General features: G+C 66.9%; 2 protein-coding genes and 1 long non-coding RNA gene across 8 annotated transcripts; 2 read left to right on the top strand and 1 right to left on the bottom strand.

The window, feature by feature from the left end:
• Window positions 1–68: 68 nt before the first annotated feature.
• Window positions 69–4,876, bottom strand: LOC150013982 (uncharacterized). Its single transcript, XR_016510614.1, has 3 exons — window positions 4,768–4,876; window positions 402–589; window positions 69–297 (listed from the first exon to the last, which is right to left on the bottom strand). It is a non-coding gene; the product is annotated as an uncharacterized LOC150013982 (long non-coding RNA).
• RNF224 (ring finger protein 224) lies at window positions 795–2,729 on the top strand. The gene is made up of 2 exons (XM_090275056.1): window positions 795–985; window positions 1,218–2,729. Exon 2 carries the CDS (start codon window positions 1,219–1,221, stop codon window positions 1,687–1,689), a length of 471 nt encoding a protein of 156 aa, XP_090131182.1. The 5' UTR covers window positions 795–985; window position 1,218; the 3' UTR covers window positions 1,690–2,729.
• Window positions 3,242–8,243, top strand: SLC34A3 (solute carrier family 34 member 3). 6 transcript variants are annotated; one of them, XM_090275050.1, is made up of 13 exons: window positions 3,242–3,307; window positions 3,972–4,095; window positions 4,292–4,381; window positions 4,691–4,819; window positions 4,896–5,039; window positions 5,117–5,228; window positions 5,313–5,508; window positions 5,614–5,703; window positions 5,795–5,882; window positions 5,968–6,135; window positions 6,219–6,335; window positions 6,422–6,546; window positions 7,668–8,189. In XM_090275050.1, exons 2-13 carry the CDS (start codon window positions 4,011–4,013, stop codon window positions 8,130–8,132), a joined length of 1,809 nt encoding a protein of 602 aa, XP_090131176.1. In that variant the 5' UTR covers window positions 3,242–3,307; window positions 3,972–4,010; the 3' UTR covers window positions 8,133–8,189. The 6 variants fall into 6 exon arrangements, with proteins under 6 accessions (XP_090131176.1, XP_090131170.1, XP_090131175.1 ...); XM_090275044.1 differs by having other exon boundaries at window positions 3,972–4,381; window positions 4,896–5,017; window positions 7,668–8,243; XM_090275049.1 differs by having other exon boundaries at window positions 3,972–4,381; window positions 4,896–5,017; window positions 7,045–7,735.
• The last annotated feature ends 4,221 nt before the right edge of the window (window positions 8,244–12,464 follow it).

Below are 12,464 nucleotides of genomic sequence, written 5' to 3' on the forward strand. Positions count from 1 at the left end.
TGTGGACAGACATGACATTGGCCTGACTGTGCAGGGACCTGAGTGTGCCCAGCTCCTGGCCCCCTCCCCATGGCCAGCCCCCACCGGAGGATGACCCCCACCCAGGCCAGGCACGGAAAGCTGTCCAGTCAGTCCAAGAGGCTCTGGCTGCCAGGCTGATGGGAGTAAGGAGGGGCCCCTCTGGCCTTTGGCTTCCTCCCAGACAGGTGGAGAGGGTCCTGGGGGTCTCGACCCTGTCCCAACGCTTCTCTCCATACCCCATTCTGCTATGCCCGTGTCATAGGCACTGGGCTGGCCCTGGAAGGAGGGGACTCTGGTTAGGGGTGTCAGGGCAGCCCATGGTGTCTTGCACCTCAGAGAGCTCCTGGGAGGTCCATATGTGTGTGTGGGGACCTCCTCACCTGTGCTTCAGTGCCTCCTTCAAGCCTTTCGGGGCTGGCCACCGCCGCATGAGGAAGGCAGGGATGAAGGTGCTGGGGCAAATCAACATGGACCCTCACACCATGACTGAGCTGGGGCGGAGCAGGTCCCTCGGGGCTCTGAGTCAGTTGGGGTCCTGGCAGGCTTCCTGGAGGAAGCGATGCTTGACCTGAGATGAAGAACAGGCATCACCCAGTTAGGACCAGAAAGCTTTCCCAGCATGGGAGGGGGAGTATGAGAGTGGGGGTGGGAAGCCGGGTGGAGGAAGTAGGAAGATGGGCCCGGAGGAGCAGCAAAGCCGGGCCTGGGTGTGGGGTTCATGGAGCCCAGTCTGGGCACCAAGGGGGTGGGGGCGGGGCGGAGTGGAGGGGCGCTGGTGGATCCAGTTGCATGTGCTTTGTGGCTGAAAGGGGAGCCCGCGCGCCTCTAGCCACCACCTGCCTCCCTGCTGACTCTGGCTCGACCAGTAACGTGAGCCCCAGGGAGGGAGCCGCAGGGCGCCCTGGGTCCCCCCACGTCCGGCCACCCTCTGGCTGGGCATAGCCACCCAGCAGAGCGGATGCAGGTAAGAGAGGCCTGGGCTCAGGCAGGCTGGGGCGGGTGGGGGCCTAGGACAGATCGGGAGGGCTGTGGAGATCAAAGAGCCGGGCAGGATGCTGGGACCCGGGCTGCACCCAAACCCTGGGCTGTGCAGAGGCCTGGCCTCCAGACTGGGCTCCTGGTGCCAGGGCCCTGGCCGAGCAGGACAGTAGCAGAGGTGGGCAGGGCCACTGCAGCTCCCTGCACACCTCCCCCAGGATGCTGCAGCCAGAGGGTCTCCCGGCCTCCGAGGAGGGAACAGCTGCTGGGACCCGACGGAGCGACTGCATTATCTGCTACTCGGCCTACGATCTCTCAGGGCACTTGCCCCGCCGCCTGTACTGCGGCCACACCTTCTGCCAGGCATGCGTGCGGCGGCTGGACATGCCAGCCCACGAGCAACGCTGGATCCCCTGCCCGCAGTGCCGCCAGAGCACACCCACGCCCCGTGGAGGGGTGGCCATGCTGGACCTCGACCTGGCCGCCTTCCTGGCCATCAAGGCGGAGCGGGAACCACCCCGTGTGGAGCCCCGGCCCCCTGTGCCCCTGAAAGGGGGCACCGCCATCACTCAGCAGCCAGCTGTGCTCTGCCCCACCCTGGGCCCCCAGCCCCACTTCCCCGGGTCTGGGTGCTGCTGCTGGGGCTGCAGCTCCCTCTGCTGGGCCCCCCCGGCCAGCCCCGAGGTCTGAGCTCTGGTTGCTGCAGCTCCCGCAGCAGACCTGCTTCAGGACCTCTGACTGAGGCACAGCCTGCCAGGAGCAGTGGGGGTACTGAGAGTCCCGGGGGCTGGCCCCTATGCACACCCCCAGGCCACGGCTAAGGTCAGGGGCTGTGCCCACAGTACTGTGAGCCTCTGCAGGGACCGGTGACCACCTGTCAAATCCGGCTGGGATTCCCAGGCCCCAAACTACTCTGTGTGCAGACCGCGGGGGGTGGGGGGCACTGCCGTCAGGGCCATCTGTAAGCCCAGCCACCGTCTGAACCCGCTCAGAGGACAGCTCCAAGAAGGGTCTGGTGGCCAGCTGAGCTGGGCGCTGCTGCAGCGGGTGTCTCCTCTCCTGTGACCCATCCCAGAGGTCGGAGCTAGGAATGCAGGGGTGGCCACCTCCCACACGGCAGCCCTGTGTTCTCTCTCTCAACAAAGCTCATGGAGCCCCCACTGTGTGTCGGGTGCTATTACGGGAGGGCCCCTGCAGGCACAGGGTCACTGCTGTGATGAGGGTCAGTTCTAGGCCCAGGGAGGGTGGGGGCCGCACAGCGGGGCCACACCCACACTGGGCCCTTTCCTGGCCCTCGGCTTCCTTCTGACTCCCAGTGGCCACCACACATACCCTTGGGAGGGACCCCAGCAGGTGCTGGAGGCTGTGGGCACAGACACTCCATGAGTTAGGCTGTCATTTTCCGACCAACCCCACCTGGGAAGGAACTGTCTCTCAGGAGCCTTTGGGAGGGACTGCCAGGCTGCCCTGGGTGGTGGGTGGCAGGGAGGGAGGCACCAGGGAATTTGCTGAGAGGACACTCAGAAACCTGCTCCTGTCTTGGGGCAAAGTCCCCCAGGCACACAGGGATTTGTGGGCAGCAGACAGGGTGCTGGAGCCAGCAGGCCCCCTGGGGAGACCAGTCCTGTGGGGGAGGGGCTGGCCCCAACAGGGGTGGCTCTTCCTCCCAGGATCCTAGGAGCGGGAAGGGGAGGGACCCCAGGAAGGGGCCCCCCATAAGCGACGGGGCTGGGCAGCTGTGGAGAGAGCAGGGTGGGCCATGTCTCCTGGTCCAGGTGGGGTTGGGTGGAGGCCAGACACCCTCCGCTGTTGCTGGCCACCATGAGGCTGAGCCCACCGCGAGCTCTTCCCAGCCCTGCCTGGTGACCTCGGGGTACAAAGGGCTTCTCTCCAGACATCGGCTGGGGACAGAGATGAACAGACTACGACAAGGCCTGCAGGGCTCTGGGAAGACCTCCCAGGGGTCCCCCAGGCTTATCAGCCAGCTCCTGGCATGCCGTCCTATCCTGGTGTGCCATGTGCCACGTGCCACATCACACAGTGCCCCATAGGCACCTGCTTGTGGCAATCCAGCACGCCCTGCAACGCCCTTGGCCTTGCGCGGGGCCTGGAGCACCTGTCCCCGGGGGGCGGTGAGACACACAGGCAGGTGCCTGGTCCCGACAGGACCCTGGGGGGCCCGTGCCTAGGTAAACATTAATGGGGCCTAGTACACAGCAGGTCACGCGTGCGCCCAGCGGATCTCTGACCTGCGGCTGCTCCCGCCCCGTGTCTCCTCCCCACAGGTGCCCCCTCGCTGCCCTCACAGGTAGGAGCTTTGAGGATCAGGAGAGGGCCCAGGAACGCTGGGGCCTGGGCTGGGTGATCAGCAGGCTCTGGGCTCCTGCTGTCCCTCCGAGGGCGAGAACCAGCCTGTGGGCCAGCAGGAGGGAGGGGTGCCAGAGGCCTCCCTGGATCAGGCCTGGGGACCGGGGAGAGTTGAGGCAGAGGGCTGCTGGGGCCCAGGTGTGGCAGGTGGCGGAGAGGAGCCTGGAGGGGGAGCAGGGCGCCAAGCTCCTGGTCCTGCCCGGGTCCCCGGGGCGGGGCCCTTATCAAGCGGAGATGGCACCATTTGGTATCAAAGACCAAAGTCTAAGCAATCGCCCCAATGACACCGGATAGAAGAGGTCCCAGGGTTCCAGGCTCGCAGCCACTCCTGCCGGTGCCTCAGCAGCCTAGGCCCAGGGCTACCTACCAGGCCTGCTTCCAGCCAGGACCAGCGAGGGAGCCGGGCAGCCAGGGCCCCTCAAATCTGCCCCCTGAAACTGGACTGGGCTTGCCTGACAGCCATCTGCTTGGACGGAAGACAGGGGAAGTCACCAAGACAGTGGGGGTGGGCAGGGAGGACAGCCTCTATAATCTCAAGTTAGGGGGCCCAGAGACCCGGCCAGGCAGGGGGAGGAGAGGGCCCTGACCTGCCCTTCCCCCCCCAGATCCCGGCTTGGGCCTGAGTCTGCCCCTGCCCGAAATCCATGCCAAATTCCCTCGCTGGTGGCCACAGCAATCCCCCTACCCTGGACACGGTCGGCCTGGTGGACCAGAGTCTGGGGGATGCAGGTACCAGAAGCCCAGCCCTTGACCACAGCTCTGGGCAGGCAGGGAGGGGGCTCAAGGCAACCTGGGTCAGGGCCAGATGTGCTGGCAGCCCCTCTCCCCCACTTCCTCCTCTGTCCTCCCCACGCCCTCTGCCCCCACCTGGGGGTGTCCAGGAATCAGCTAGGCCCCTGGCTCTACTTGGCCCTGACCCCCGCAGGGACCTCCAGTTCTGCCCCGGTCGTGGAAGAGGGACACATGGACCCCTGGGCCCTCCCTCAGCTGAAGGACACTGGCCAGTCCTGGAGAGGTGGGTGTGGAGGTGCCAGAAAACTGGCCAAATGGGGCTCTGACTCCCCAGGGGCTGAGCATGGAGAAGGTCCACAGGGAAAGAACAAGGAGGGGGTGCCTTGACAGGGAGCCCGCCACAAAGACCACCGTCCGTGGGGCTGCCTGCCCCTCCCCTGCCCTCCCCCTGGGGTTACTTCTGGGAGGCCATTCTGCGAAGGAACGGAGGAGGGGAACCCAGGCCCTGCCCGGGGTAGTGGGGAACGAGGAGGCAGACAGCGGGGGGCGGGGGCGGGGGCTGGCTGCGGAAAGCCCTGCCCTGTGTCCTCAGAGCTCAGCAAGGCCGGCCGGGCACTGCGGGGGCTCCTCGGCTTCCTCAAGGCCTGTGCGCTCCTGGGCAGCCTCTACCTCTTCATCTGCTCGCTGGACGTCCTGAGCTCGGCCTTCCAGCTGCTGGGCAGTGAGTGGCTGGCGGGGGGCCGGGGGCCGGGGGCGGGCGGGCCTTCACAGCCTCAGTGCCGCTCTCCCGGGCGCAGGCAAAGTGGCCGGAGACATCTTCAAGGACAACGTGGTGCTGTCCAGCCCCGTGGCCGGGCTGGTCACCGGCGTGCTGGTCACGGTGCTAGTGCAGAGCTCCAGCACGTCCTCGTCCATTGTGGTCAGCATGGTGGCCTCCAAGCGTGAGTCCCCCCTGTCCTGAGCGGTGCGGGGTGGGAGGGCCATGCGGGGCTGACGTGTGCCCCCCGCCCCCGCACAGTATTGACCGTCCAGGCCTCTGTTCCCGTTATTATGGGCGTCAACGTGGGCACATCCATCACCAGCACCCTGGTCTCCATGGCACAGTCAGGGGACCGGGATGAGTTTCGGAGGTGAGTGGGCGGGGAGGGGGGGGCCGGGACTGCACTCGAGGTGGCAGCCGGGGCTGCCGCCCACTCTGCTCCACCCGGCCACAGGGCCTTTGGTGGCTCCTCTGTGCACGGCATCTTCAACTGGCTCACGGTGCTGATACTGCTGCCGCTGGAGAGCGCCCTGAGCCTGCTGGAGAAGCTCAGCGCCCTGGCCCTGGACTCTGCCAGCCTGCAGGCCGGGGGGCGCGCGCCCGACATCCTCAAGGTGCTCACACAGCCGCTCACGCACCTCATTGTGCAGGTGAGGATGGAGGCTGCCCTGGGAGGCCGCCCGGGCCCTGCAGCAGTCCGAGCTCCAGGTGAGGTCCTGAGAGCCCAGCACAGGATCGCACCCCTCTGTCCGCAGCTGGATGCGGACCTGATCGCCAGCAGCGCCACGAGCAACGCCACCAACGGCAGCCTCATTAAGCGGTGGTGCGGTGCCAGGGCAGAGACGGTGAGGCGCCCCTGACAGCTGCCCTCCCACCCGCCGGATTCCCAGCCCTGCCGCCCCCGAGCCTGCCCTGAACCACCCCGCCTGTCCCCAGGCTCCAGGGAACAGCAGCGACTGCGGAGCAGCCGCCTCTGGCCCCTGCCCTGGGAAGAATGGCTCAGCCACCGTGGAGCAGCTGCCCTGTGAGCCCCAGCGCCGCCGCCTGCCCCTGCCCACCCCACGCGAGGGCTGCAGCTCCACCACTCACCCACTCCGCCCTGCCACCAGGCCACCACCTGTTCGCGGGCACTGCACTCACAGACCTGGCTGTGGGCCTCATCTTGCTGGCCGGCTCCCTGCTCGTCCTGTGCACCTGCCTGGTCCTCATCGTCAAGCTGCTCAACTCCGTGCTGCGCGGCCGCATCGCCCAGGCCGTGAGGAAGGTCATCAACGCCGGTGCGTGTGGACACGGGACAAAGGCTGGGGGCCCGGGGGTGGGTGCAGAGGCTTGGCCGGGGGTGACCCGGCTTCCTCCCCAGACTTCCCCTTCCCGTTCGGCTGGCTCAGCGGCTACCTGGCCATCCTGGTGGGCGCGGGCCTGACCTTCGTGCTCCAGAGCAGCAGCGTCTTCACAGCGGCCATTGTGCCACTCATGGGTGAGTCTGGTGTGCAAGCACCCAGCTGTGGGGCTGGGGCATGGGGCATGGGCTCAGGGCCCTGCTGTGACCTCCGGCTCCTCCAGGGGTTGGGGTGATCAGCCTGGAGCGGGCGTACCCGCTCTTACTGGGCTCTAACATCGGTACCACCACCACGGCTCTGCTGGCCGCCCTGGCCAGCCCCTCAAACATGCTGCTCAGCGCCCTCCAGGTACTGCCCTCCCCTTTCCCGGTCCCCCAGCCCCCCGCGTCCAGCCCTGCAGACAGGAAGTGCGAAGCCATTGGCTGAAGCTCTCCTGGGGCCCACCACTGACTGCCCGCTCGGACCAGCTGCCCCACCTCCTTAGGCCGCAGGGACCGTGTGGGCGGCTCTGGGACCCCCAGTCCTGCTTCTCCTCCCCTGCAGCCCTGTGCAGTGCTGACGTGCCCTCGCACCTTTCTGTTCCTCCACCTCCTCACCCTGTGTGCCTGCTGTGCTCCTTCCAGGCCTCCTGGACCTGGGGAACCTGTAGCCCCTCTATTCTACCACCTCCAGGATACTGCCCCCCACTAGTCACCTAGAGCTAGTAGCCCCCTACCTGGGCGACACGCCGTGTTCCTGGAAAGGCATGCCCCTCCCGTACTGGGCAAGCCAACCCTCCAAGAAGCCACCCCTCACCCCTAGCTCAGTGCCCTGCACCCTGTCCCATCCAGCCCTGCTTGTTCTCAGGGGTCCACTGCTGTGGCTGAGCACCCCTCCTCCACCGCCTCTGCCTGGGTGCCCAGACAGTGTAGTTCCTGAAAGCCCACTCTTGCTGGGCTGCCGCCCACAGCAAGAGAGAAGCCAGGCCCTTGCCAACGCCCGGCTGCTCACTCAGACCCTCCCAGGGCAGGGTCTTGCTCCCCTGCCCTCCAGGACGCCCTCTACACCGTGTCCACCAGCACCCTCCTCAAGTTGAGCAGCGCCTGGACAGGGATGTGTTTCTTCCACGTGGGGCCCTGCACCTCCTCCCCACGGGAGCCAGCCCAGGGCCCAGGGCGGGGGGTGGGGGGCCGAGCCCACTGAGGGATGAGAAGGGGCAGGGTCACCAGCGTGAGGCCTGGGCATCCTAAACCGTTCCGGGAAGGGGAGTCGGTGATGCAGTTACCCCCCAGAGCGAGGGGGCAGCGCAGGAGGAGCACGCCCACCCCTGGCCGGAATCTGCCCTCCCAGGTGGCCCGTTTCTGCCAATGAGCAGGAACCCAGACTGGCTTTGGACCTAGCGCCGTCTCAGCCAGGGTGGGGCGGCACAGGCAGCCTGGGGGGCCCGGGGCAACCGTGTCACCGGCCTCTGCCTGCGCCCCGCCCTCCAGGTTGCCCTCATCCACTTGTTCTTCAACTTGGCTGGCATCCTGCTGTGGTACGCAGTGCCGGTCCTGCGGCTGCCCATCCCGCTGGCCAAGCGCTTCGGGGACCTGACCGCCCGCTACCGCTGGGTGGCGGTCGCCTACCTCCTGCTCAGCTTCCTGCTGCTGCCGCTGGCCGCCTTCGGGCTCTCCCTGGCGGGGGACGCGGTGCTGGCCGCCGTCGGGGGGCCGCTGGCGGCGCTGCTGCTCCTCGTCGTCCTGGTCAGCGTCCTGCAGCGGCGGCGGCCGGCCTGGCTGCCCCGCCCGCTGCGGTCCTGGGCCTGGCTCCCCCTCTGGCTCCGCTCCCTGGAGCCCTGGGACCGCCTGGTGAGCCGCGGCTGCCCCTGCAGGGCCTGCAGCCCCTCTCCCGCCGCCACCAAGGAGGCCCGCTGCTACGACCACCCCGAGATCCTGGCCTCCCACCAGCTGTGAGGGGGCGCCCCTCCCCCCACTGCGCTCTCGGGTCCCTGGGGGACCCCAGGAGCAGGGGACTTCTGAGTCAGCTGGTTCGCTTTTTTAGCAAATAAACGAAGCTGTGACCCAGATGCGGGTGGCCTTCACTCTGGGACGGGCACGGCCTGGGGAACCCCCCACCCACGCACTTCGCGGGGCGACAGAGCGCCTTTGCTGCCCCTAGCGGACGCTCGGGGCAGGGAGCCTGCGTGGGGCCGGCCGCCCGCGGGCGTGGCCACACAGAGGACCCCAGGCCCGGGCTCGGAGGGTTTCTCTCCGCCGCCCCAAGCAGCGGCGCGGGCCACGGAGACTTTCCGAAGTAGAAATCTGGGGTCCGGGGAGGCTGGGCGCGGCTGGACCCTTCCCGGTGGGGGCAAGGAGGGGCGGCCGGTTCCCACGCCCCGCCGCCCGGAAGCCGCGCGCAGGCGGCGGGCGCGGGGAGCCCTCGCACCGGCCGGCCCCACTGTAGCGGGTCCGCCCGGAGGGCGCTGCGCCCGTGCGGCAGGTGTGTGGGGCAGTGAGAGGCGGACCGGGGGTTCCCCCCCCCCCGAACAACCCCGTTTCTCTCTCCGGGCGGCGCGGGTCACGGGGCTGCGGGCAGGGCCGGCGGGGACGGGACGGCTTGCGCTCGGTTTCCCCAACACCCTGGGCTGCCTGCGGGCCGCCAGGCCTCCTCAGCCCCGGAGACCTTCCAGAAAGCGGGCGCCGTCCCGAGCCCAGGCGCCGCCCGCACCTGGAGCCCACGCGCGAGGCGGGAGAGGCCTCCCGCCCCGAGAGGCAGGGCACGGCTGAGCGCGGTCCCGCACCTGGCGGTGGCACCTGCCCCTCCCCGCGGTGGCGCGTCGGGTTTCCACACAGAAAGGCCTGCCCACCGCCGTAACCAGACACCAGGGGAGCAGCCGGGGCCTCCGGCCCCACAACCGCAGCCCGACCCCCCATGCCACCACCCAGGAAAGAAAGCTTCACGGACTGAGAGGGGCCAGAGAGCGGCGCCTGGCGGGGCCCGCTGTGCCCTGTATCTCGGCATCAGCTGCTGCCCCTCCGCCCAGTCCAGGAGGGCGACCTGATGGGCCCGAGAGGTGCGGGCGGGCGGAGGACGGAGGGGGGGCGCCCAGGGCCTGTTGCTACTTAGGGTCCAGTCCTTTCACTATCCCTCCAGTTCCTTCAGCCCCCCACCCCCGTGTCCCCAAGACCCTCTCAGTCCCCCTCCTGTGTTCCACCCACTGTCCCCTTAGGCACACCCATGTCCCCCAGGTCCCCTGTCCCTCATCCCCTCCCGTGAACCCCAGTCCTCTTCCCCCAATAAGCTCCCAGGCCTGCTGAACCTGGGCTCCCCCTGTCCTCCGAGGGAAGTGGCCTCTGCTCTGGGGGCTATGAAGGGCTTGGTGGGCGCAAGATCCCTGGAGCAGGCTGGTGCCCCCCTGCATGGGTTCCCCCACTTCTGTGGCCCCAGGACATTCCTGCGGGCCTGACTTCAGCCTCCTGGTTTCTCTGATGGGAACCAAGGGGAGGGGCTGGCCTGGCCGGTTCCCTAGGGAGAACGGGAAGAAAATGCCCCACGCACCTCTCCTTCCGGGCAGGTGAGGCCGCCCGCAAAGGCGGACTGCCAGGTCCTGTGAGGCCGCAGATGACTGTCTGCCTGCTGCCCAGCTTGGAGGTAACAGACCCTCCCGCTGGGACCATGGGCCCCAGTAAACAAAGCCATCCTTGTGGGCTCTCCAACAGCTGTTGGCTGCGTGGGGAGGGCCAGGCCCCCCACCCCCGGCCCTGCCTGGGCCTCCCTGCGCCCCCTCGGCCTGCGTCCCACCTGGCCGCTGGCCCCCACCGGGCCCACCACTGCACACTGTGGCAGGGTACCCTTGGGGGAGGGTGGGCACCTGTAGGGCCTCCCGCACCCAGCCCTGGGCCGCAGCAGCAGCCAGTCCTCAGGCTTAGGCCCACGGGCCACAGGGAGGGTCCTGCTGACTGGCTGCCAGCCAGTGTCCGCCTTGCCGGGGCAACGGGAAGGGCAAGGCAGACAACCTGGTGCCACGGAGAGCGCCGGGGGTCACACCTGGGCGGGCGACTCAGCCTCTGTTTTGTTCCCCTAAAGTGGGGGTGCCATACTGAACTGCCAGCCCTGTGGGCACTTGTCACGGGGAACAGGCGCCTTCTCCAGTGGGGGTCTCAGGCCACACAGGCTGGCGAGGAGGGAGGGCTTTGACAAACACCTCCAAGAGCAACCTGGGCAGGGCTTTGTACGGCTCACGGGGGGAAATCTGATCTCCCTTTCTCACCATTTGTGACGGTTCTGCTAGAGGCCCGGTGGCCTCCCTACAATGCCGGCGCCTGGCCACAGCTGCTCGGGCAGCTAGACTGGCTACTTTGCAGGCCCCTGTGAAGACCCAGGAGAATACCCCACATGCCACGGTCCACAGCAGCCAGGCCCACCTTCCTGGCCAGTTTGTGGGGGACAGGGCTGGTCCCCCAGGCCCTGCTGGGCCCAACCTGCACTTTGACGGGGTGACTGCCATTCTGAGGGGCCAGCGGTAGCCAGTCTCCAGGGACGCAAAGCCTCCTTGGTATCCAGCGTGCCACCGTCCCTGCAGCTCAGCCAACGGTGAACAGTTGCTGCAGCGACAAGCTTGGATCCCACAGTGGCCGTAACACCCTGCCTGGCACTGGGTGTTACAGGCCAAGGGCGCTCACTCCGTCCAGAAAGAGAGGAGCGGCAGGTATTGCCCCCAACACCCCTACGTGGGGGAACAAAGTTGGGTCGGAAGTTTCCTGAGAAAACCAGAACCGAGGCCCAGGAAGACTGTCCAGGGCAGACCTGAGGGTGTGATCTCTCCTTTTTAACTGTTACAAGAACACAGCAAGGGTAGTGTTGTTACCCAACACATGAAAGGTGTGGCCGTGGTCAGTCAGCGCTTCGCCTTCACCCGTTCTGCTTCACGGGCCCCTCCCCCAACATAAGCACATGCTGACCTGCGGTCGTACTGGTGGCAAAAACGGCACCCGGACGTTACCCGGGGCTGGGGTCAGGCCAGACCTCGGCTCTTAAGTTCTGGCGACGAATGAATTCAGAGCCAAGACTCAGACAATCAGAGAAAGTTTACTTAGAAAGTGACCGAGGTACAAGTGGGCCACAGGACACATGGGCTCGGGAAACGAGTCGCAGAGGCAAAATGAGGGCCCTTGGGGCTTCGCAGAGGAAGGTAAAGGCGACGCTGCTGGGGGGTAGGAAACCAGCGTCACCTGAGGACTCTGGTTCTTCTCGCCAACGCGGCACAGACGCGGTACAGACGCGCGCACGCAGGTTACTGGTGAGCGGGAGTGCCCAAGCGGGGGGCCGAGGCCCTGCGGCCGGACAGCCAAGAGCGCCCGAGAGCTGCGAGAGCAAGGCCTTTGTTCCGAGGACTTAAGAGAGTCAGGGTGGGGGTGGGGGTTACATACGGACTGGTGGGTAAAGGTGGGGCCAGCTTTCCTCGGGGGGATGTGACTGCTCAGACTTAGGTATTGTGGGGGGGTCTGCTAGCCCGAGTCCTTCTCCTGTTCCAGACTCCATTTGTTCATCCTGTCGTGAAACACACGAGTGAGGGGAGGCAGTAAACTAAAACTGGGCCAGTCACCCAGTTACTTACGGGCTCTTCCTGTGACCATTAGGGACTCTCCTGTAAAACAGACATTGACCACAGGCAGGCTCTTAACCAAAGCTGGTTTATCGGCCTCTTCTTTGGGCACCATGGACCCTCTCCCGCCTTTCTGGCCGTGGGACGGAAGCACAGTGTCAAAGGCTTTCCTTCCCAGACAGTGGAAGGGACACACAGAATGTCAGGGACTTCCCTCCTCCCCTGCTCGCATGGCGTTTCCTCTGACGTTGGAGCGCCTCGCCTGGCAGTGTGATCAGCCCAGGCCCAGGCCCGCGGGTGAGAGGCGGGTCCCTCTGCTTCCAGCCCCTCCATGAAGTTCTTTTTAGATTGCGACGGCGAAGGTCCTGCCTTTATGTCCCCTCTGCTACTCGTTCTGCTGTAACGGGGACATGAGAGGTGTGGGCGTGCTTCCCAGAGGGAGGGCCTGCTGGGTCCGCGGGGGGCTTTGAAGGGGGGGTTTTAGGGGAGGCCCCAGGGGAATATTCATCAGCTTTCTAGGTGTGTCCTTTCAGGGTCCTGGTCTCCACGGATCGGTGGGCGCCAGGGCAGGGGGTCCCCAGTCACTGCTGTTGGGCCCGCTGGCGTCCCTGGCGTTGCTTGCCCGGTTTTGCTGCTTCTCTGGGCCTGGAGCTGGGACGGCGCCGAGGCCTGGATGCATGTGATGCGGGTCAGCGCCCCG

This window comes from Furipterus horrens, unplaced genomic scaffold (genome assembly GCF_987537825.1).
Source record: "Furipterus horrens unplaced genomic scaffold, mFurHor1.1.pri manual_scaffold_4, whole genome shotgun sequence".
Classification (NCBI taxonomy): domain Eukaryota; kingdom Metazoa; phylum Chordata; class Mammalia; order Chiroptera; family Furipteridae; genus Furipterus; species Furipterus horrens.